Source organism: Seriola aureovittata, chromosome 7, assembly GCF_021018895.1.
Source record: "Seriola aureovittata isolate HTS-2021-v1 ecotype China chromosome 7, ASM2101889v1, whole genome shotgun sequence".
Lineage (NCBI taxonomy): Eukaryota > Metazoa > Chordata > Actinopteri > Carangiformes > Carangidae > Seriola > Seriola aureovittata.
Genome location: NC_079370.1, coordinates 22,424,927 through 22,449,290, shown reverse-complemented (window position 1 = coordinate 22,449,290; position 24,364 = coordinate 22,424,927). Strand labels below are relative to the sequence as shown.

The following is a 24,364-nucleotide window of genomic DNA, read 5'->3' as shown; positions in this document are numbered from 1 at the left end:
TCTGCTAAATTGGAACAGAAATGTGCCTTCAGCGCACAGGCCCGATGTACCCCCCTCTTACCCCTTCTGTTTTTTCTCCACACTTTTTGAGCTAAGTGCGACTTCCAAATCCATGACAAATAAAGTCACGGGCCTGAGAAAGGTTTGATGTCATTTTCCATGTACCGCCTTTTAACGAGCTTGAACAATGTTGAGACGTTACAACAGCTGGTGAACTCTGCCTTTCACAGCCATGGAGTGTGAACCTGGGATGGTTAGGTTGGGTCGAACAGAGATCCAGAAAAAGCGGCTGCTGCTTCTTCTTAACGGTTCAGTCCGCCACCAGTCGGCCGCTGGCTGCACCGCTCCCCTGTCCCGTATCTGCCCTTTTCTCTCTCTCTCTCTCTCTCTCTCTCAAGCTTTCTCTTTCTCCTCAAAAGTGGAGCAGCAGTAAGCTTATACCATCATTTAAGGGGAACAAGGGAGGTGGACAATAAACAATAATTGTCTCAGTGCCACGAGGAAAGCGTATAATTCTGTTGGTGACTGTGATGCTTTCCACATGAGAGCACAAATCTTCTTGACCTGCTGCTGCTATGCAGCTCCAGAACCTGAGGTTTGTCATCGCTGCCTCTTCACTGTATGACATTTATGGATAAGAATATATGTAGTGAATAAAGTGAATCCCTGTTTTTTTTTTTGTCAAGTAACTTGATGATGCCAAACTTTCTCATGTGTGCGGTACTGTAAGAGCGTTTTTCCCTAACAATGGACAGTGCGGCTGCTGGTTAGTTGCATTCAGTCTGTATTATTAGATTTACATACCAGGGGCCCTCGGAGAAATGGAGGAGAACTGCGAGAATAGAAACTGTTGTGTTATATTATATAATATAAGCTGTTGTCTTCAGTTTGCTGCGTTATGATTCTTCCTCGGGTCTGCTGCATTTCCAGATCGCCCCAGTAGTCTCACTACTATCCTGTGCTGTTATTTGAGCTGTTAAAATAATACGTGAGATAAACTTTACTCTAATCAAAACAACAACGTCACAAGCCTCAAAAGAAAAGATCATTAATCCTTATAAAAGTGGTGGTAGCAGGTCAGGGAGGTGATGATGGAGGGAGTTTCTTCTTAGAGAAAGTATCGTCTGTGCTCGCTGAAACAAACTCTGTGATTGAAGTGAGCAGCTGAGAGGTGAGAAAGAGCCGTGCAACCGCTTTAAAAAAAACTTTTTCACATATGCCAGACCACAAAAAATTCCACATCTGATAAAAATATATACATGAATATGAATGTTTTGGCATCACTTCTTCCCATTTTGTTCATAAAACATGAAACAGGAGGAAGTGCCACTAAAACTAAAGATTTGTTTTAACTTTTATTAAAAATCCAACACAGTTTGTGTTGTCCACTTCTTATATGTCGGCCATAATAAAGTTTGTTTGATATATTTCTTATACTATAATGTATTTTCTTTGTGTTATTTTTTTTTTTTTAGAATGATAATAAAATAGTCACATTTAAAGACCTGAAAATGGTTGCACAGTATCAGTTTTCAGCAGCACTGGCTTTAAAATGTTTTTATTGAAGTCAGCCTGCAAGAGCCCAACCTCAGTGAAACCCTACGTAAGAATGTCTTCTTGTTCTCGATGTTAAGTTCGGGGCTCTAAAAGAAACACAAAAATTATGTGCAATCTGCCTTGTTAGGGTTTCGGGTTGCAGAGAGTTGGAATGGGTCAATGTGAATGATTTCATGGGTAACGGTAGGTGAATGGGAGGCAGGAAGTTAGCCGGCCGTGGGTGGAACCCCCTGTATATGTGGAGGCTTTTGGCAGCCCTGAGCGCAGTCTGTCACGCTTGCTTTGGACTCATAAAAACGTACCTGAGACAGAGTTTGGGTTTCTGCTGGATCTCTCCGCAGCCCCTAATTGCTCTTGAGCTGCGTTCAGAGCAAACCTCCCAGCAAGGGCTATACGGCTGCAGAAAGTGCTGCGCTCCAAACATGCTGTTACTCCTCATGTTCCAAGTGACTGATCGTTACACGTGAACAAAACTTCACCTGAACGGCTTTGATGCTTATCAGTGAATAACCGCAAGGCCATTTCACCATGTAATGTTGATTTCACGGCTTGAATTTATGATTTTTGGAACTGTCACATGCACTGGTTTTCAAAAATGATGATGATAAAAAAAAAAAAAAATGCGATCAAAGGAATAGTTTATAGACATATTGGGAAGAACACAATTTTGCTTTCTTGCTGAGAGTTAAATGAGTAGATGAGTAGTGGTGCCACTCTTACATCTGTACTGGGAGAAAAGGGAAACATCTGCCTGGCTCAGTCCAAAGCTAACAAAACCTCTCTAATTAACATGTGATATCTTTTTTTCTGCTAAGCTAAGCTAACTGACATATTTATGCAGGGTCATATGAATGGTATAAATCTTCTCATTTAATTCTTGGCAATACAAGCGAATGAGCAACTGTTGAAATATTCTTTTAAAACACAGGCCTTCGCATGAGGTACGTTTTCTACTGTACATACAAATGAACAAAGGGACTGAAATATATTTTCCTCTATTTGTTGAACAAGAATCATTCTCAGCCTGGGTGTCACAATATATTGTTGATGAGTGAGGAAGGATATGTGAAGCGTTATTTGTGTGGTCCCTTTACAAGAGCAGCAGCTCCATACAAGCCCTCTGCCTTTTACACATGACACACTGAGGCGCTTATTAAGCCTTTGTGTTAAAAAGTCCTTGTAGAGGCTTCTTCACTGATGTTCATATGGACTCGGGCTTTTGTAAATATAATACTTGAGGCTCAGAGGGATCTTCAGTTAGCTGTCAGAAGTGGGAACTGCGGATTTGTTTTGTTTCACGTAATATGTATTCTGTGGTTGAAACTGTAAACGACATTGGTTTATCGTGTGCAGGGAGTGGCACGTCGAATGACGTGTGCGCCGTTCTCCTGTCTTGAGAAACATGTATGGTGAACCTGATATCCATAATCTCACAATGCACTTTCTGTGCGGCTTTTCTATATGTCCGGGTCACTTCAGTTTCCATGTGATTGACAGAGGAAACACTAGAAGAGCTGAGGCATTATATGATTTGTGGGGGAAAGAAGAGGCTGTAGAGGGCAGTCGAGCATGTGTCAAAACACAGTTAGCATTCGGATAGACGGGGTTTTAAAAGTATCTGCCGGTTGAGAACAGGAGAAAGATATAATATTCAAAACAAAAACCACATCTAGAGCTGAGAACACAGCCCCCAGCACACTAAAATTACAGCTTCATGTTCCTGCCATATTAGGTTAATCTGCAGTGATCTATAGAGACTTCAGATTGTCATACACTAAACCCATTTCCCTTTGATTTTCTCCTCTTTGGTGCCACTTGAAATCACGGCTGCTACATGCATTATAAACTGCTTTCAATTTCCATGAAAATAAAGCATGCTGAGGTAAAAATTATTTCACTTACAAGTACTTTTTTTTTTTCTTTTTTTTTTTACAATGTCAGTTCTCATGTTGTAAAGGAGCTGCTCTTTTATTTCGTCTAGTCTCAAAAATCAGATTCATATGAATGAGTGTTTTCTGTAAGAACGGCTGAAACCTCCTGGCAGTCGACAGATTGATGTAAAGTGCGTGAGACATTATGCCGGTAGTGTTGGACGTGAGTTGGACAGCGCTGCTCCAGACACTGTGAATTGTGGCCTCCTTCCTGACATACCTGTGGCCTGAAACCTCCAAACCTTTCCACAGACGCACACACACACACTCACACTTATCTCCTTAGATCAGGCTTTCTCTCCACCATGCACAGCCGTCCCCTTCTTTTCCCCCAGTTGTCTGCTGATTCCAGGATGTGGGATCTGCTGCGTTCAAACGGCGTGTGATTATGTTCTCCTCAATCAGTGCGCATTGCGAGATTAGCAACCGGCAAAACAAATGTTTAACAACAACAGAGTTGAGCGCCATCTTTGAGCCAGACTCATGAAGAGGCTTTTCAGCGACTGTAATTTCTCTGCTGATTGACCGGCCAGTGATCTAAGATGACCACAATTCCCAGATTTTATTTTTCTATTATTGTTTGGATAGTATTGTTAGCACACTGTTAATAGTTATGTCGAGGCTGCCCCGCTCGAAATGAGCTGGAGATATAAGCTTCCCAGCCTCTCGGCTCTTTACTTTTGCCAAGTTGGCTTTCCTCTTCTGTCAGTGTTGTGTTCAAGTTTGGCGAGGGCAGAGGGAGTAAATATGACCAAATTAATGTGAATGTCAGTTTGCTGTAAACACATCCAGACAGTATATTCTACAGAAACATATGGTTAAGTATTGAGGTTTGGTCTGAGTTTAGTTTTACTGAATGGAAGGACTGACAGAATGCAATTTGAGATATATTAGAGAAAATTTAAATGTTTGTGGTGTTACCTGACGGGAAAAGAAACACCTTTTTTCTACACTTTAAAAAAAGAAAAAAAGGCATTTATTATGTTTTTTGTGTGTTTTAACATTTTATACATGTTAAAATAAAAAAATATGAAAGATTTTAGAAATTTCTGTATGGGACATGATTTAAAAACTGTATCAGAAAGTCAAAACAGCACCTGTGTCTGCCGAGTCGAGCCAAACGACTCAGAAAATGCTGTTTGGAATTGAGAGACAACCTGCATTGTCACAACTGAATGAAGAAATAATATTTTACACGCTGGATTGACAGTTGAACATATCACAGTTTTTCATGTGAGAATTAGAAGAGCCAGAACTAGTCATAATTTGGAGGTTTTCATTCCTCCTTCATGTCGTACCGAGCGAGTGTCGACTGGAGATGAACTATCACCAGTGTGTGTGATGAATAGGCTCGCCGTGCACGTCCCGGCGCTGCTGTGATCAATGGGGTGTCACTGTAAAAACCTCATCCCTAAAGACCATCGGAGACACATTTTGATTAGCACTTAATCTTACTTCCATCCACCCCAGCTTCAGGAGAATGAGCGCAGTTTGGCAGAGCCGGCGCACCTCTCTGAAGACTGTCTCCCAGCGCTCCAGCAAAAAGAAATGAAAAAAGATGAGTCCAAGGCAGCCACTGACATCTGCTGACTGATTTTCACATGATTACAAACTGATGCTTGCACTGGGCCCACTTAGCGCTCACTTTCGTCTGGGTGAATCTGTTCAGAGAAATCTAATATGCGGATCCACGGCCAGTAATGCCGGCATGCTCTGCTCTGTCTCTCAGGGTTTGTCCAGTTTGCTGCACAGTGTTTTATTAAGCGTTGTGGTAGGTCGCTCAGTTTGAGCGGCGCTCTTACCCGTTCCCTGCTTGTGATATTTAAGACTTGGCTAAGATCAATTGAAGTGTTACTCTCATTTGGAGAGATTGGATTCGCCCAAGGACATTTTCCTGTAAACGGGACGCTAAGGAGTTTACACTGAAAGTCACTTATTGTGGAATGGACCGTCTCTTTACTGGGTCCTTTGTCTTCCGCAGGCAACTCGAGCTGAGGCCACAGCCACTGCGGTTTTTGGGGGCTTTCATCGGCTGTCTCAACACAATCGTTCCGCAGGCCAGCTCTGACCAGAATTAATGCAATATTCACATTCATAACCAATCAGCATACGAACGCCGAAAGGGGAACCAGAGTTTGCATGAATGACAAATTGTTGAATTGGACACATTTACTATGAATTACAGAATATCCTGCTGATATATCTATTATGGTTGTTTTGGTTTTATCCTTGTACTCGGCTTGTTTTCTACCGGTCAGCCCTCCCAAAGTCGACTCCATCGTCTCAAGTTCACTCTGTTCTTGTCATCGGGTGAAGTCGGGGTCGTCCACACATGAGTGATGGTCGACAAGAGTTCTGCTCTTCTGTTTGCTCGCACAGAATAAACAGCCTTCTGAACCGCCATGCTAGATGCACTTTCCAATGCGTAGCAAAAACTAACAGCGCCACTGACCTACATTTAAAATTGCTACATTCTCTCAGGTCCAGTTTGAGCTACGCTCCCTGTAGCATAACGCTAACCCGCACCACAGTTGGGTCTGCACCGCCATCGTGCACCAGGTAGAAAATTTGAGATACAAAAGGAGCCTTGCAAGAACTGTCAGTGAATGATGTGATTAAATTAAACACAAAAGAAGGGGCTGGTATTAATCCTCAAGAGAAAAAGATGGGTATGAATCCAATGATCAGTAAGGTTGGTTGCATTAAAACTTTTTCTCTTGGTGATGACCATCATGGATCTTGTCTGTGTGTGTCAATGACGACATTGACACACACAGACAAGATCAGTGTTGAAACTGACTGAATGTGGAGCAATGCCCAAGATACCAATGCAAATAGGTTTACCAACTACGAAAACAAAGGCTCACATAGTACAAAGCATTTTTTTGACAGATTCCTGGTTAATTTGGAGGCCAGGTGGCAAGTGTACTGTAGTTATTAGATCTGAATCTGCATGTACGCATAAATCATCCCCACATTTTCCATGATTTAGAGATCTCCGCCCGATCACACATTTTTTCCCAGTGTGATATTACAAGTGCTGATTCTGTAACATCACACTGAAATACCCTGGTTTTTAAATAAGCAAACATTTATTTAAAGTAAAAGTTCTTCTGTTTTGGTAAAAATGAAAATGGCAACAGGTATTTCCACAATAGCCTGAACACAGTCTGACATTTTTACAACTAAAATTCTGGATGTCACAGCTACCTCCTCAACAACAGTTTAAAAGCTCATAATAACATTTGGCCGCCGCCCAAAATAAATAATAAAATATAACGAGTTCAGCGGTCCAAACACGATCTAATTTGTCCCTGACTGAAATGAACCTTAAAATATGTTCACGTTGTAGAGAATATGATTACTTTCCTCATACATTATATGTTTTTTAACGCACCTGCTGTTAATCAGAATGTTGATTTTTATAGACATAGATATAGATATAGCTGCGATCTGTGCAACACTTGTAGTAATAGGGCAAATTGTTGTTTTGTTAAAACTCAATTTTAAGGCTTTGAAGTTCGTACAGCAGGTCGTCTGGACCAGGCTTGGGGCAAAAGTGTGTGAAGCGACCACATTCAAACCGGTGTCAAGCCTGTTGTCATAGAGACGGGTAATCATTCAAGTGGAGATAACTGTACTTTTTTTTACAACCTTTCCTCAATGGCATTCATGATGTTGCACTCGTTGTTAAATATGAAAGCGGTGAAAAAAGAGGGCTTGAGAGATGTTCAACCTCTTCCTGCTTTCTCACCTCCACACACCCGGTCAATCAGTGCATCAAGTGGGTAACTGCTGGATTGTTGATGTCAGAAAAGTATGTGCGGAGGAGTTGCAGATACTGTTTGAATCATACTGACACCATTATGCAATGTCAATTTAATTCCATCTTATTAATCACCTCTTCCATTTCCTCCTCTGTGTTTGTCCTGCAGCTAGCTATGGAGCGTACCCCATCTGTAAAGGCTGCTCGGTGTGCTCCAGGGACAACGGCTGTGTAAACTGCCAGCCCAAACTCTTCCTGTTCCTGCGGAGGGAGAGGATGAGGCAGTACGGGGAGTGTCTTCACGACTGTCCAGCCGGATACTACGGCATGCGCAGCCCCGAACTCAACATGTGCTCCAGTGAGTCCTCCCGAGTCTCTTTCGCCCGGCCTCCCTCACACTGCACCTCTACCCCTCAGTCTCCCGCACCTCCCCGACTTTCCCCCCTCCTTTCCCCAACACTCCCACCACCCCATCTTCCCCAGACGCACATCAATTATCAATTATCCAGAGAAGACACACATACCTCGCAATTTGAACGGCTCATCTGTTCATACAGGTGGATGCAGGCGATGAAGTCTCGTCTTAGCAGTGTCTCCCTAAGGATTTTTCCAGTCAACTAGGATGAGCGCTGTTTCTCATTTTTCTTTAACACTCCCTTTACACCTGCATTACCTAACATCCTATAGTCAGGAGGATGTTTCAAGGCATGGACTCCAGGTGCCAATGCAACCAACATGTGCTGAAGATACACTGAACATACTCCAGAGGTGTCGTCACATTAAGAGCAACACATAAAAACCAGTCCTTTTGGCCTTGATGCTCAATATTATATTAAACTACAGAGGTGATTATATATTAGCATTAGGGCATGAAATTAGCTTCTGTTGTCGACTGTCTGCAGGGGCTTGTGGATTGAGACTCTCACCAGACAGTGTAATTTCTTGGCAGTACTTTTTGGCTTTCAACAGAAAGCCAGTCACAAACGTGCGTCCAGATCCTCCACCATCAACTGTACATTGATCAGAGTTAGATAAGAGAAAACAAAGCATTAATCCTAAGGATTAGTAGTGTGTTTATGATTGAATTCTAATTGTATTTATTGTTACAGTGGTAAAACCATTTTAGATATTTTGCTAATAGTCGTCTTGTTGTTCCACATATTACACTTGTGGACTGCAGTAGGTAGTAAATGTTTTTTTTCTTCTTTTTTTTTCATTATCCCTTTCCGTAGAAAACATTGTTTTGGTTTCATAAACTGAAACAGACTACGCCTTCAGTCTGAATTATGTTTTACTATTTAAAAAAAAAAAATTAACTGCAAACAGTAACATTTAGAAATTGAAATGTTCCTATGAGTCTTGTTAAGGAATAACTTTAACATCCAATTAATGAAATTTCTCCCTCTCCTCCCCATGTAGCACCCCGGTCTCATATCATAACCTTATTTTAACATGGAATATGTTCTGATAAATACAGGGAGAGAGAGAGAGAGAGTTATAGGTTTACACTCAGCCTGAGGTGTTGGCTGAGTGTTTCATATGAAAACAGAGAGGAACTTGAACCCATTTGGTTCCCTGAGCCAAACTTCTGACACATGCACTAAAATGAAGCCCCAGAGGAGGGTGTCCAGACCTTAGGCCTGATAATATGAACATGTAGCGCAGGAAGAAAGATTAAAAACAAACAAAAAAAAAAACATTCTGCTTACCCAATCACTGCCGACCTTCATGCAAATACATCCGCTGACTCCATTTGATTATGAAAATGAAAAGCATGGTAAAGCTGCTCCGGCCAGTTTTGGATGTTGGACTGAAACGTCACCCAGACATCTGGTAAAGTGGTGTCAGAGCATGTTCATGTTCAAGCTTCATCAGTGTGGGAAAGTAATGTGTTCATTAGTAATATGTTGCAGTGATGACTTTTTTCCATTTGGAATTCAGTTCAGTAATTACGTAACAGTTAATGATTCCTCTAATGCTCAGGACTCGGCTTGAAGGGTTTGAATAATTTAATATAATTTTCCTCCCTGTGCGTTCAGTTAACACGCTGGTCTGTCACATATTAGCTTGGTGCAGGTGTGAGGATGTAGTTATCCATATAGCAAAATAAGATTGAAGCAACATTAAAATGTTGTCAGACAGAAGTATGAATCTGCATTGATGCTTGACATTGACACCTAATTGTTCGTTATGATGGATGTTGAATAAAACATTGGGTTTTCAACCATAATTGATACTGAATCAATGTTGATTCAGCCTTCATCTAGAAGGCAGTCTACATCTAAATTTTTGATTCAAGATTGAAACAATGTTAAAATATTCAATTCTGTGCTCTCATAATAACAATACTAAGGCCAGACCTTTGCAAGAAGTCTGCTAACTTCAGAGTTTAGTCTTATTTACATTTTTTCAAGTAACATTCAAGTAACTTTGTCAACACTGTTCTTCATTCAAAGGTGGACAAATATATGAGACAGTTAAAAGAATCTGAATCTAACATTGTCGGAATTTGATTTGAGTCAGTCGATGACATTTGCTGTGATGGGATGTTGCTCTCTGTTAAAGCATCTCTGTCATCACAGACATTGTGCAGGAAGTTCTTTTCACCTGCAGTTTTAACCAGTAGAAGTCTTGTTTAGCTGGTATTGATTGGATACCACCAAACAAAACACTCCCACATATGTAAGTCCGAAAGGCCCCACAGTCATTTCACCCTATTTTCGTAACTCAGAGAAAATTGGAGGAGAAAGACATCTTGTTCTCTGGTGGAAAGGATTTTTTTTTTTTTACTTTAACCCTGCTATCCTAACCACCACTATATCCCCATGCTGGGTGAATCTTGACTTAAACTGATCCTGATGTGTGGCAAGTTAATCTGAATCCTTCTCCCAAACTGCTCATAGAGCAACATCTTGTATTGTCACGTAGCATCAGATCTCAGAGCGAGACCTACTTTGATGTGATCACTGCTTCAGTCATGGCTCTCTAATCCACTTCCCTATTTGACCCTCACTCTTAGCTGCGCTCCGCATGTCATTTTCACTAAACAGTTCATGTCCAACTTCCATAAAGGGATATTTTATTGGGTTGGAAGCTAATTGTCAGGTCGGCGAATATTTGTGAGTTGACACGGGCAACTGGTACACAAGGTCTCAAAGGCACAGTGGGCAGATAGCGGTGAGGGGTTCTCCACCGACGCGAGTCGGAGCTGCCGTGTGCTCCTGGTTTCCAAAGAGGCCTGGAACGTGGCATTACGTCTATGTTATCATGAGCTTTTTAAACGCAGGCTCTGAAATCACTCGGGGAGCAGCTGCTTATTATTACACCAGAGTTTGTCTGTGTGATCTTATCTCATTCAAGAATTTTTCATGGACTGCCTGGGTAAAGGAAAACATGGGCTAGACAAGCAAAAGGCTTATACACTCAGGCACTCGCTGGCTGGAGCCTCACTTTCAGTTTTTGTGAAGGGGCTCCTGAGGATTCACGGGCATGTGACAGAGAGAGCTATGGGTGGAGAGATGAACGCACCTTTATACAACGTGCACTGATAATGTGATGCAATTTGACGCAAGGAAAAGTCACCAGACAACTATAGATTGAGCAATGAGGACTTTAAGACCATTGCAATACTGCTAAATACCAACTGAAATAATCAGTTTGTGAGATATGCTCATATGTATTATAATATGCATATGAGCATAGAAATATATTCTTATCTGTATAGAATAAATTATTTTTAATGGTGGGAAAAACATTACATTAAAATAAAAATCTTCACTATTCCTTTCCAGCATGTGTGAGTTGCAGGCTATCCCAGCATGCATTGGGTGAACAGAAGGGAAAAACTCTTGCCAGTTGTTGATCTGAAATGTCACAGACTGTAAATTAGGTATCAACTTCCTGCTCATAAATACTGGGAATTTATAACTTCTAAGACCAGAAGCAGCCCAGTGCACCCTAACTCAGCATCCTAATCTATCGGCCTTACCATACATAACCTACTCATTTCTCAGAAGTATTTAAGAAACCGTGCCTCACATGATGACGGTTAAATTTAAGGCTCACTGTTCTGGGGTGGGGGGTTTCCCTTTCACTGCAGAGAAAATAACACCATAATTAGAGCCAAAAACAATGGGAACTATACTTTCCGCAACATAACTGGAAGCCCATTTACAGCTACACTTCAGCTGGATTTCAACGAGGCCCGAGATGTGGGAGCCGCAGCACCATTATTGAGATGTTGCCGGTTTGTTAGCAATGCCTCTTTATTTTTAATTTTTTTGTTGCATAATACCTTTTTCTATACGTCCGTGTATTATGTTCCTTGGGCTGTGCTTGGCAACGACTCCTTTCAGCAGCTAATGGATGGGTCGATGTGAGCCAGAAACCAAATGCAGCGACTCCACTGTTATCCGCAGAGTTTCTTATCAGCCGCCCAGAAGAAGTCCCACACCAGTGTCTGTGGGTGTCAACCCGCCGCTCCACGGGGAAAGACTTGTAGCGGCAGTCACACAGTGTACTCCGTTATGTACGGCCAAATCTGTCTGAATGCGGTGCAGTCATGCTCTCGCCTCAGTCACATTTCATAATACCTCGGTTTTAACATACGTTCCCAAGCCAAAGCGTATTCAGTCATTCTGTATCGCAGGCGAGCTCTCTGGCTGAAAGAGTTATGAGCTGAAAGGCGACTATCAGAGCTGTCTTTTATAAGAGAGAGAGAGAGAGTGTTGAGAGGGTCAGCACGAGAGCAGGGCTACATTCAAAACTTCCTCCCTCGGGGTGTATTACGGACCCCCCACTGCTACACACACATACATATACTTAAGCCACCAACCCTGTTGCCTTACCCCACTGCAGTGGCTTTTAAAAAACACATAGAAACCCCAGCTGTGTTCGCTGCCAACCAACAACCACCCAGATCAAGGCCTGAGATTGCCAATATCCTGGAAGCACAGTTTAAATATCACAGCTTCATTCAGTGCCAGCGTAATGTGCCACTAGAGACTCTTCTGTCTGAGGTAATTTAAAAAAAATTAATTTAATTTTTTTTACTGCATTTCGCAGACCGAGGGAAATCTGTTACCAAATCCCATTGTAGTCCTTCGAACTGCTTTGTCACATCAAATTAAGGCTTGAAGTAGAAGCTGCTTGGGTGTATCTTTTCCAGGATCGTTTCAGTTTTAAAGCACATCATGGGATATGTCATGTTGGAGGTGGATAAGAGCCGTGCATCATGGGCCTCGGCCAAATGCGTACCGAGGCTGTGTAAAATAACGAACGAGTTTTTCAACCTTTCGTTGGCAGCGCCGGCGGCCCTCTCTCTCTCTCCACGTCGCTCATTCAACTTCTCTCTTTTCTCGCTCTAATTCTGAGCTTGTGGGTATTTCCATTGCACAGTCTAACCAACAAAAAAGACCAGTTGCTTTTGGCCTTTGAGTTCCACCAAGGGACATTTAATCATCACAGCTTTAGTAACCGCACTTTCAGATTTGCCAGACAATACAATGGACCCACCAAACCAAGCCCTGCTCCCAGGACATTACAGCCAGACGCAGAGTTGAAGCGGGTTTTTTCTCAAAACAGTGCATAATTGTGCATGCTATAGTGCGAGTGGAGGAGCTGTCTTGCGCTTGACCACTGTCTGATGCTTGCCTGATCTGTCTGTGTGTATGCCGGAGCTGGCCGAGCAGATACCAGAGCAGATCCCCTGTATATCACCGACTGTGTTCCTTGGAGTGAAGAAGCTAGGACGACGGCTGACACATCTGTCATCCCCGATCTCTCTCTGGAAGATGCTGATTGACAGGAACACCACCCCTGCTTCACCGAGCCCGACACCGAGCGTGCGGTGGAGCACCCATGTGGAAAAAAAACCCCAAAAAAACAGCCTGAAGAGAGTTCGGCCTTTACCATGAACTCTTGCCATCCGTAGCTCCACAAGACATGGCTGGGTGGCAGCGAGCAAGCCAGAGCTTCCATGTCAGCCAAACCCAGGGCCTAGAGAGTAGGTCAGAGCTGTTCGACTCAGCTTGGAGGCGAAGGCTGGAAAAATAGGGCTTGTTTTCCCCCTTCACACTGCCAGGCCTTTTACGACATGGACACCCTTGCTGCGCAACATCGGGTCTGGTTAGCTTTCTGAAGGAGGCTGAGGCTCTCGGTACACTGATGAGCAGCAGCCTCACAACCCACCTCCAGCTCGGCTAACGTAAGGGACCCCGCCTGGAACATGAGAGGTTCATTAATCTTCACAAAATGATTTAGCACCCCTTTCTCTACAAAGTGAATATTCACGTAAGGAAATGGAGAGGTGGTGCTGTCAGTCCGCGGAGGTACAGCAGTTGACTGAAGCTGACACGACGCTTTGAGTGTCCGTGATAAAAATCTATCTGCTTCTCCATCCAGACCACAGCTGAAGCATCGGCTCCTGCCAAGCATGCGCCATTAGATCATAAGTGACTCATCTCTCAACTTCAAATGCACTTGACATGCAAACCACATAGTATAAAATCAAACAAACAAAGAAAAAAAAGAAAGAAAAGAAAAACAGAAACGGTAACAGTGATAATGGTAACGATGGAACTGCTGCAGCGGTGACGACGTCTCTTTCTCTCGCGCAGCCTCTGACAGCTGAAGCATGAGGCTTTTTTCCTCCTGCGTTCATCATGTAACTCGCAGCCAGAACCAGGCCGGGAGATAATGATGATAATACGTTTAAGTCCCAGGAACAGTGGGCCTTCAGTGGGATCTGATGACCTCATTATTTCTCATTAGTCTCCCTCAGGCACCTAGATGAAGACTTTAAAGGTGGTCCAGAGGTTAATCCTGCAGGGAGAATGAACCCTGCTCCCCTGTATCTGTTTCTGGAGCTGCCGGACGAGCTGCCTCGCTGCCGACCAGTCCAGTTTCCAGTGTGGGAGCTGATAGCCCTCGCCGTCCCAGATAGCCTTTTGCCTGATAACCGGACAGAGGGAATAAATGTCTGTCATAGTGATCCCTTCCTACCCACCTCGTTCTCTGATGACCTCTGACCCTTAAGCTCTGCCTCCCTCTGCATTCTAAATCCCGTGGAGCCGCATTGATGTGTCATCCACCTCATCCATCACACATGGCGACATTATTACTTATCTTCTATTTAGAAAACAAGATTTCCCAGCATTTGAGCCATTGTCTGACTTCATCTGAAACTGTAACCAAGAGTGATGTTTAAATCAAAAACCCTGTTATGTGCTACTGCGGCTGCAAGGATACAGTGTTTCACACATCTGTGTTGCTCGTATTTACTGTCAATAACTGTGGATTGCACAACAACCCCAGTGTTTCAGAGTACTGCCAGATGTTCTTGCCCCCCCCCCCCCCCCCCCGTTACACTTTTATTTTTTTGTTTGGGAGCTAAAAGTCTCTCAGGTGATGACAGGCCTGGGAAGTGTGAGGGGTAAAAGACAGCTTTGTGCTTTTCAATTAGCTTGGTGATTTATTAGCCTGCTGCCTGTATTGGGCTTGTCTTATATCAAACACAAGCCTGACTGATTCCACCCAGAAAGAAGTGAACGAGAGGCAGAAAAAAAAATGACAGCAAAATATATTTATACCTCCCTCACGCATTCCACACCAAAATCTCTACAGCGCTGCATAGCTCCAGAGATCCAAGACATATGTCGAGATATAAGATAAAAATGGAGCAAGAGAAAAACTTATTTAAGCTAAATAATATCAGGTGATTGAATTAATTACATAAAAATGACGTGAGAACACAGGAAATTGCTAAAGAGATTAATGATTTATAGTCAGAATTATATTTACAGAATGTGGAGTGCAGCTTTATTGCAGAGTGGGTCTATCTCCAGCCATATCTGATTGGTATGTGTGTGTTTGTGCATATATGTGTGTGTGTGTCCATGGTTTGTTTAGACTGGTCGGGAAAGCGTGAGACCAGAGTGAGTGGGCAGAGGCCATACTTTAGGGTTCAAAGTAAAGTGGGGAGGGACCCCCTCGTTTTGCAGGAATGTCGAGGAGGAGGCCTGATGGTTAGCTGGAGATGGTGTAATTAAGGGGTGTGATTGTGAGAACCTTCCCTTCCTCGGGCCTTGCAAGGGTCACAGATAAAAGAGCAGCCCTCAGCCCTCCGTCGCTCTCACATGTGGAAAATCACAGCGACGCAGGTCTACGCGTCGGGAAACAAACACGTGCACTGACGTGCGGTTGCGTCCTCGTGCGAGATGCAACCAGAGGGGCAGACGACACTCTACCTGAAGACCCATGCAAGGGCAAGGAGGTTATAGGTTGTGGTTCCCTAACACTGGAAGCCTATTGGCCAACAGGGCCACATAGAGCTTCTGAGGAGCTTCATAAATTAGACAGCGCTGGGAGGCTCCTTCTAATCATGTGGGCCTGTGTGTCGCCGTGTTGGTGTGGTTGTTGTAATTTGGCCCTGCCTGACTTGCTATTTGCAGAGTAAGAGCTTGATGACACATTGCTAGGCCTTTCTTAGAGAGCGCGGCGCTTGTGTATCATGCGCAGCGGCAGGGTGTGGCGTGGGAGGATAAGTGCGCTCTTGTGTTTGCTGACTAAACGCATCAGCATTTGTTTGGCAAAGCTGCGCAAAGTGTTATTGCCCCCCCCACCCTGAGCCTGCCCTCTTCCTAACCCACCTTCCCCCTTTTATATCATAGCCAGACGTTAAAGGATCCACACAGCTGGCCAGCTTTGTGATCATTAAACCATCATTCATTCTTTAATGACAACCCGACTTCCCAATAATCCTCAGTTATGGAACGGCTGAGGATCGGACCAGTGTGGAGTGATAAGACAGCATATTAAGGACAGTGTTTAGCTCTAATGGGATGTATTCTTCCTGTTGCAGCACGCCATTAGTTGAAAACATGTGAGCTGTAGTGTGTTTGGATCCAGACTGTTGCATGTCAGTGCAAACTGTTGAAAGAGGTCAGTGTGACATAATTCCTCACCGTCTCTGCTGTTGTGTTTTCACACTGTTTTCTCACTCTGAACAAGAACAGGAAGATGAAAAAAAAAAAAAATCTGTCAGGCAAAACAAGTTTTCTGAAACACACTTGAGCCCCGGAGAGAAATGATCCGCAGGGCATCGCTGGCTTTTCTTTTTCTTTTCTTTTTTTTTCAGGAGAATCTAATCCTCTGAAGAACCCTGTCCCCAAACCCCTTAGCTCTCGATCAACTCCAGATGAGAGGGCTGCTCAGACCCTGATGGCTCTCCTCTTTCTCTCCTTCTTCCTCCAGGATGCAGGATAGAGAACTGCGAGTCCTGCTTCAGTAAAGACTTCTGCACCAAGTGCAAGTTGGGCTTTTACCTACACAAAGGGCGCTGCTTTGACAAGTGCCCCGAGGGCTTTGCTCCGCTGGAGGAAACTATGGAGTGTGGAGGTACGTGAAGCAACACAGATATGTACAAAACATGAAAAGATCCGGTTTCAAAAGAATAAACAAACTCTCCTTACCTGTACACAGTATTCCATAACTTCTCAGTTGGTCTGCTTATTTAAGACCTAAAAACAAGCAGTTCAACTCGGACCACACACATAGAGGTTATAGTATCCACAGTAAAGCTTCTTCACCCTGTATTAAAGCTTGACCTGTAGGTCTTTGAGTTGCCCTCTGCTGTGGTTTCATCACTGTTCCTGTGTGTCTCTGCAGAGGGCTGCGAGGTGGGCCAATGGAGCGAATGGGGAGCCTGCACCAGGAGAAACAAAACCTGTGGCTATAAGTGGGGTCTGGAGACCCGGACGCGGCACATTGTTAAGAAACCACCCAAGGACACGATACCCTGTCCCACCATTGCTGAGTCCAGGATGTGCAAAATGGCCATGAGGCACTGCAGGAGAGGTAAGGATGTTAAAACTGCCATATGTTCGTGTGTGAGAGAGATATTCTGTCAGTCCGTCCCGACTCCATCCACGTTCACTCCCATCCAAGTTTACTCTAGTCTGGTGAATATTAAAGAAAACAGCCCACTCATCCCATAGGAGTACTCCTTCCCCCTCTCTCTCAGTTTCACCTGTCTCATGTAACCCCTGTACCTAGCACTCAGCCTTGTTCTTTCCCCGTCTGTGTTTTTGAGGTGCACACACTGGCATTTCCGTGCATGAAATATCAGTATTTTTCCATGACGGCCTTGTTTCAGCCAGAGGTATATATACCCCCACCCCCCCACCCCTCCAATCTCTCTTACTCTCCTCAGTGGAATTCTTCAAAGTAAGAACTGCAGGTTTCCTCAATGGCCGTCTCTGTTTTCTCCCATCAGCTTTGAGAGATATTTGCGGTGCACGCAGCATGTACGTCGGGCCATTAAATGAGAAGTCAAATCTGGAATTTCTCCATCTGTGAATACAGCTAAGGGAAATATTTTTTTTTTCAGAAAGTAAACCATTTCTCTCAGATGGTCCAAACACACCATTTGGGGTGATGGCCTCAGTTAGCAGAGCTTTTAAAATAAATGTCTTTCCCCTTAATGTCCTTTTACATCTCTCATAAACTTTGGATTAGGATAGGCCAAGTGTAAATATTTAATTCACCAAATAAGGAAGCAATTACAGTGGCAGATATCATTCAGTCTGTCAAAAAAAGAAAAATGTTGTTTAACAGAAAAAGGAAAATATTGTAACCTTGAGGATTTCTCTCCATCTTTGGCCTGGAGTGTTGAATGGGAGGATCATTTAGTGAAGTGGTGAAAGAGTAAATAAACTTGAAATAAACCCTGATAGTTTCTCATATTTCAGCACTACCAAGGCAGCCCGTGCTCTCTGGGTTGGAAACTGTGATTCCATGGCACATTTAGTTCCTACATCCCTGTCCCGTTTGTCGGGGGAAACTCTCCCCAACCCCCACGCACCACTTCATGACTTTACCATGACTGCTTGACCTTTTCCAAGAAACTTTACGACCTTCTTTAATTAAAATTTGGCATTGTTGCACATGGTTACTGCCGTCCATTATCACAAGCATGAAGTCACTGGGAAGTTGTTGTTGTGAAGAAGAAAATTGAGTGCAAAGCAGAACCATTTGTCTTCAGTCCTTTAGAAACTGACAGCAGACTCCCCATGTCCATCTTACTTAAAGCTACTGTTCCCTGGCGTTGTGGTCATTGTAAACCTCTCATTACAGTTCCTTATCGAATGACTGAGTTACGTCTCTGTGGAGGATCAGTGGCCTCAGTCGTGTGATTAAAAGCTGCGTGTAAAAGTGTCACCGTGCGTGCATCTCTGTAAGGCTCGTGAAATGCTGCAGTGGTCTGTTTAATAAAGGTAAATTTCAGACTTAGGCATGTGTTGTTAAACACCCCCCCCCCCCCCCCCCCACCCCAGCTGCTAGTGAAAAATCCCCACTTGGCAAAAGCCAGTGAAATGCAACACTCTTCAGTTCAAATAAATACAATGTAAAAATGTAAGCGGCTAAAGTCAGAGGAGAGGAGAAACACTCCACAGATCCAGCGCCATCGCATGGGAGCTCGACTGACTGACATTGTAAAATAATCACTTGCCAGGAGTGATAATAAAGTAGAGTCTAATGGGAGAGGAGGTCACCCTCTGGAATACAGGTGATCAGGAAGTGGTTGAAGTCTGTTGAGGAAGATCGAGCTGCAGTGCGGCTGAGTTCATAATGACATACCTTGCTAGGTGACCTTTAAAGGTCCCATGTTTTACACTTCTCTGGTGCTTTATTTGAAGTTTTATTATCCATAAGAAGAAATATTTGTGCTTTTAAGAACCATAAACTATCTCAATGTAGTTTTTCCATCTCCTCTCTCAGGCCTCTTTCTGGAGCTCTAGCAATAACAGGTCAGTGAGCCAATCAGAGGAGAGGAGGCTCTGAGCCTCTCTTCTGATTGGCTGACAAGCACATTTCAGGTAAACTCTCAGAAACCAAATCCTGCAAGGCTGGATGGTGGGTCCAGGTGGGCGGGGCTAAATTCATGGTTGAGAGCGGTGACAGCTTTTTTGTGACATCACAAAGTTATAGAAGTCCTGACGGCTCATTTTAAATCACAGTTTCTGAATACAGGCTGTGTGCATTTGTCTGTGGACTGAGCACTTTGATACTTTCACAGTATTAATACAGAACCTAGACCTGCTTTATGATCACACAACACATGGAAATCTCACTTTATACAATACGGGACCTTTAAAATGTATACACAGGCCCCTGACAGCTACTTATAAATAAAAGACGTTGCAATGCAGTATGGTCAATGTTGTCTTTAAATAGACTTTAGAAAACTGTAACCTCAATGTATGGATTGTAGTCATATATAGATATATGTACATATAAAGAAGTGCTTGGAACTTTAGACAGTCTAAAAATGGACATTTTTTTATCAGCTCTTCTCACCAGACACCAGACACCAGACACCGATGTTTATGATAGGCATAGGATTATATAACTGCAGACCATAAAGATGCTGTGGATTAAACAGAGACAGGAAATAAGAGGAAGCAGCGTGGAGGTATACACTATTTATGGCAATGCTTATCTGATCACCCTGGCTTGCATTTCTACATTAATATGTAGAAATTACACTGGACGTCATTGACAGATCCCTGTCTCCCAGCTTAGCTGAGGCGCACGAGTCAATGCGAATGATTTCCTTCTTTCTTCTCTGTGTCTGAACAGATCTAATCCCTCTGTAAAACGTACACGAGCAGAGAAAGTAAAAAAACCCAGATAATGTCAAGAGGCGTTTTCACGGCGAATACCACGAGTCGTGTAAACCGTGTCTGATGTGTTCCGTACAAGCTGCCGATCAGTGTAAACAACGTGTATCATTCGCACTGCTGGGATTCATTTGCTGTTCTCTGCCGGCGTTAGCCAGAGCAGCATTGTCCCAGTAACACACTGGTACATGGACAGACAAAATATGTGGTGGTGCACCGTCAAAAGAGCCATTTCCATCCAACTGTCAACTTAATTTTAAGCAAACTTTTAAAGGTTGGCAAAAATAATGAATAAATTTGGTGTGTGTCCATCAGCTGGGTTCCACTGAATATTCAGACGATGTTCTCTCAGGAGGATTGCTGCACTCCAGTTAAAGTGGACATCTGCATGTATGACAATGCAGGAAGGCTGTAGTGGACAAATGTTTTAAAGAACTACTTGAAAGCATCGAAAGCCATATTGAATAGTTTGACCTGCTTGTTTGTTATTTGGCCTGCGCCATTATTTATTGGAAAACATACTTCCAATGTTATTAATCACATAACTTCCGTAAACATCAAGTGAGTAGAAAACTGTTCGTGCAATGTTAATAAAAATATTTCCACCGTTTCCATCCGGCTTTTTGAATCCGCTGCATCGTTTTCATTCAATACTTGAATGGAGACGTTGCTCGACAGTCTCCGGAGGAATAAGGAAGTCTCGTCTCACGGCCGCTCGGCTGGTGTGTGTGCCAGGCGTTTTGCATTGTACCCTGGAGACGGTAAAATGCTCTTCTATCATCCTGTTCCCTGGAGCGGCGTTCTGAGCAGACCATAAACAATAAAGAGACTTTATTAATAGCTGCTCCGGCCCTATCAGCACTGACAGGCTGGGTCCCCCCCACCCCCTCTCTCTGTCTGTCTCGTGAGCTGATGGGAAGAAAGGTGAGGAGACTGATAACACTGTGGTCCCCGCCTGTTCCATATTGATGCCGCTGAGGAATTCCCTGCAGAGATTTCCCCTGTCATCAGATTCACTGGTTTACAAACAGACGTGTGTGACAAGTTTAATTCCTCTTTCTCAGCTTCTTCCCCCCCCCCTGCCTATCAATCCATCTGCCTTGTTTCCTTCCTTTCTCTCTTTCCCACCCACTCTACGACTGTATAATCTTTGAACACCAGCTGCCTCTGCCATGTCACTGACATTAGATGTTGTGTAAACAACTTAAAATGTTAAAGCCCTCGAAACGCCCACTCTTAATGTAATCCCTGATTTGGGATTTATGCGGGTGTAAAGTCCAACACAAATGCACCATTGCCACCCGGGCTAATTTCCGACAGTTTTACAAAATCGGCTTTCAGATTCTTCTGACAGACACACAAGTCTTTATGGTGGCAGGCGGGAGTGACATTTGTGCAGCACGGCTTGCTTGATTTGTAGGTAAAAGTAGTCTTTAAAGGGGCGTTTGCAGCAGAGGAGGCAGCTGAGCCCAAAAATTAACCCAAACAAGAACAGAAGTTTTACTATATGAAGTTATGAGTTGTAAAAATTTATAGCTTAGCAAATTTTGGAACTGATAACAGAAACATATTAAAGACCTGGTTTTCCAGAACAATGCAGTTCAATTTACACTGAAAAGGCTTCTACGAGCCCGTGGTGACTCACAGACGCCCCACTGACCACAGGGAAAGAAACTGAGGGAAAGCATAAAAGAGAGGAATTACGAGAGAGGAGAAATACACAACGATTATCTTTGGCCATTGGCTTTGCGTACCTGTGCTTGGTGAGCTACGGGTCTTTGTGGGAGTATGGATCTCCCGCGTGTGTAACCAGAGAAACCCTTTCGGCTCAACCGAGGCCGAGCCCTCCATCCCATCAGTCATCTGTGTGCCAGGATCCAGCCACCACTAATACTGGATGTCATGACTTCTGTGTGCAGTTTGTGTTTATACTGTAACTGTGATAGCTACCTTTTCTAGTCACAATGCTCACTCCATTCCCCCTGCCATCAATTTGAAGCTTTGGATAAACACATTTTGTAACACTCTCGGTGGCAGGGGTGTAGAAGAGGATAAATCCACCTCCTCCCTCATCCACAGTGTGAAATTTAAAGGCCCTGAAAGCTGTTTGTCTGTCTTTAAGGCCATTGGACGTGACAGAGAGGCGGGCATTTGATTAATTTACTGCATACGCACCTACAGTCTGGTGCGAAGGACCAAAGTGAACCCAGATCCGCCCTGAATCGACCAGACCCTGGGAGGATTTGGTTGGCTGGTGGGATTTACGCCAGGTTCTGTTTGAAACCAGTCTGGTTCTGCGGTGAATCCACAGTGCTGTGGACCTCCTGGTCCTCACCGTCTGCGAACCATCTGCTGCAAAGTCTCTGCTCCTGTAAAACGATGCACAGAGCAATGGTGATTGCCTCAAATCCGCTCTGGAGGAAGCTCAGCCGCCTTGTCTGTAGCGCATACCGCTCGACACGCCAAACAATTCCGGTTTCTGGCAGTCTTTGCATACGAGCGAGCAGTTAATGCGCATGCATGCGTATGAGCGTGTGACACACAATTTTGGTGTTTATACTCGCTGAGCCAAGAGTTTTAAGCTCTGGCGAAAGATGCCATTCACTTCAGAGCATTTTAGTTACGCACTCAGCATGATCACATCTGAGTCTGGCCTGTGTTTGGCTTGGAAACCCAACATCCAAACACATTTCTGGATGTATTTTTGTCAGACGTAGCCTTCTCCCATCAGGCCAGCTTATTTCTAAAACAGACACATGCTTTCAACTTGAGGTTAATTGATGGAGCATGTTCTTCTTCTGTCTCAGCAGAGGAGCTCATGGTGCAGTTTCTCCAAGCCAAACAACAATCGAGCGCTGCCTGAGCCACCACGCTGAACTCTGCCCAAAGCACTTGAGAACAGAGGTTTGCACTTCTGTTCCTTCGTGTACTTATCTCATTATTGCGATTAATGTTCGCCGGGTGTGCTGTACGGGAAGTCACTACTCTTGGATGGGAGAGCTGGTGCACAGATGACAACTCCCGCTGTGTGCTGCAGTGGAATGACGGGTGGGTGATTAACGGCGATCTCTGGCCTGGGTAATATCACGGACAATCCGGATCAGTTCTTCCCGCCAGCGGGAGCGGAGTGAGGAGCATTTTCCCAGGACAGAAGGAGAGCACTAATTGGCAGCCGCCCTGTCATGGTGATTATGTGTGCCTCACACCGCAGCCTGTTGTGACTGGGGGAGCCACGGCTTAATCTTCATTTAATAAGGCTGCTCCATAGGGGCTGACACAGTAGCTGGTGAGAAGGCCTCAGAAGTACCCTGCCTCCTTTGGATAGCACGGATGGCCTGGCTCCGGACACAGAGCCTGGGCAGGGGTCTGACTGGGACGACCCCTCCCCACCCCTGCTACCACCACCACCACCACCCACCCACCTCTCAAGCTTGCAACGTACATTAATTTAATCAAACACTGCTCCAATCTGGTTGTGAAGATGAAAAAACATAATGATGAGTTCCTCATGCTGCACACGCCTGTGAAGCTGTAAAGCTGAGATGACAGAGAGTATTTTGGAAGCGCTGCACTGTGCTGTAGTGAATAAGAGTATGGGTGAAGAGGAAAGACACATCAACCTGTCATTGACTTGGCCAGGTTTCCAACATCCCAATGCCAATGGCAGTTATGGTCACCGCTGCGGTCGCAGTCACAAATTAACACAAGTTCTGTTTCAGCTATCCCATATTTGCAAAATCTCTGCCATAGATTATTCTTTTTTTCCCCCCGTCTCCACGCTTATGTTTTATATCTTCTCCTAACCAGATGAAAATTGATTATCTAGGCTCATGTTTGGACAGGCAATCAACACTTGCTTTATGCTGATATTCTCAAACCAAACTTTCGGGTTTATTTTTCTGCCTCTCGTGCAGTTTAGTGGTGTTAAATCTTCCATCAGGGGAGAAAGTCATTACCAGTTGTCTCTGAGACTTCTCTGTACTGGGTACATTCCTTATGGGGGGGGGGGGGGTGATGCTGGAAGCCGGGAGGAGGGGGAGGTCCCTGATTAACTTCCCACTAAGTGCCCCTGCTCTCTGACCAAAATAAATATGGCTGCTGTCATTTTGTCAGCAACTGCCTTCAGAGAGCAATATTTGAAACACCCCATGATCCTGCTGGCTTTTATATGGAGAATCCATCGTCATACCACAGGCATGAGCCATAAACACGTGGAGGCCTTTCAAAGACCGGGGTGGTGGTGGGGGGGGTGGATGGGAGGAGGGGTCAGCGGCACTCGCTGGGGCTCCATACTCCACATTACTGTCATCTGGTCTTTTCCAAGCAGGAAGAAAAAGAGGGAGGGGTGTGTGAGTGAAGGGTTTTTTTTTTCACACTCTTTGGCCCAGTCGAGTTGTGGTTTTGCTGAACTGCCTTTTGTAGACTCATGT

The 24,364-nt window shown here is 44.2% G+C and overlaps 1 protein-coding gene across 3 annotated transcripts in view; it reads left to right on the top strand.

The window, feature by feature from the left end:
* rspo2 (R-spondin 2) overlaps positions 1–24,364 on the top strand; it is a 58,268-nt gene that overhangs the window by 16,530 nt on the left and 17,374 nt on the right. For all 3 annotated transcript variants that reach the window (XM_056379680.1, XM_056379678.1, XM_056379679.1), the window contains exons 3-5: positions 7,424–7,612; positions 16,507–16,650; positions 16,921–17,109. In XM_056379680.1, the coding sequence (XP_056235655.1) occupies positions 7,424–7,612; positions 16,507–16,650; positions 16,921–17,109 (522 nt within the window). The remainder of the gene's footprint in view (positions 1–7,423; positions 7,613–16,506; positions 16,651–16,920; positions 17,110–24,364) is intronic.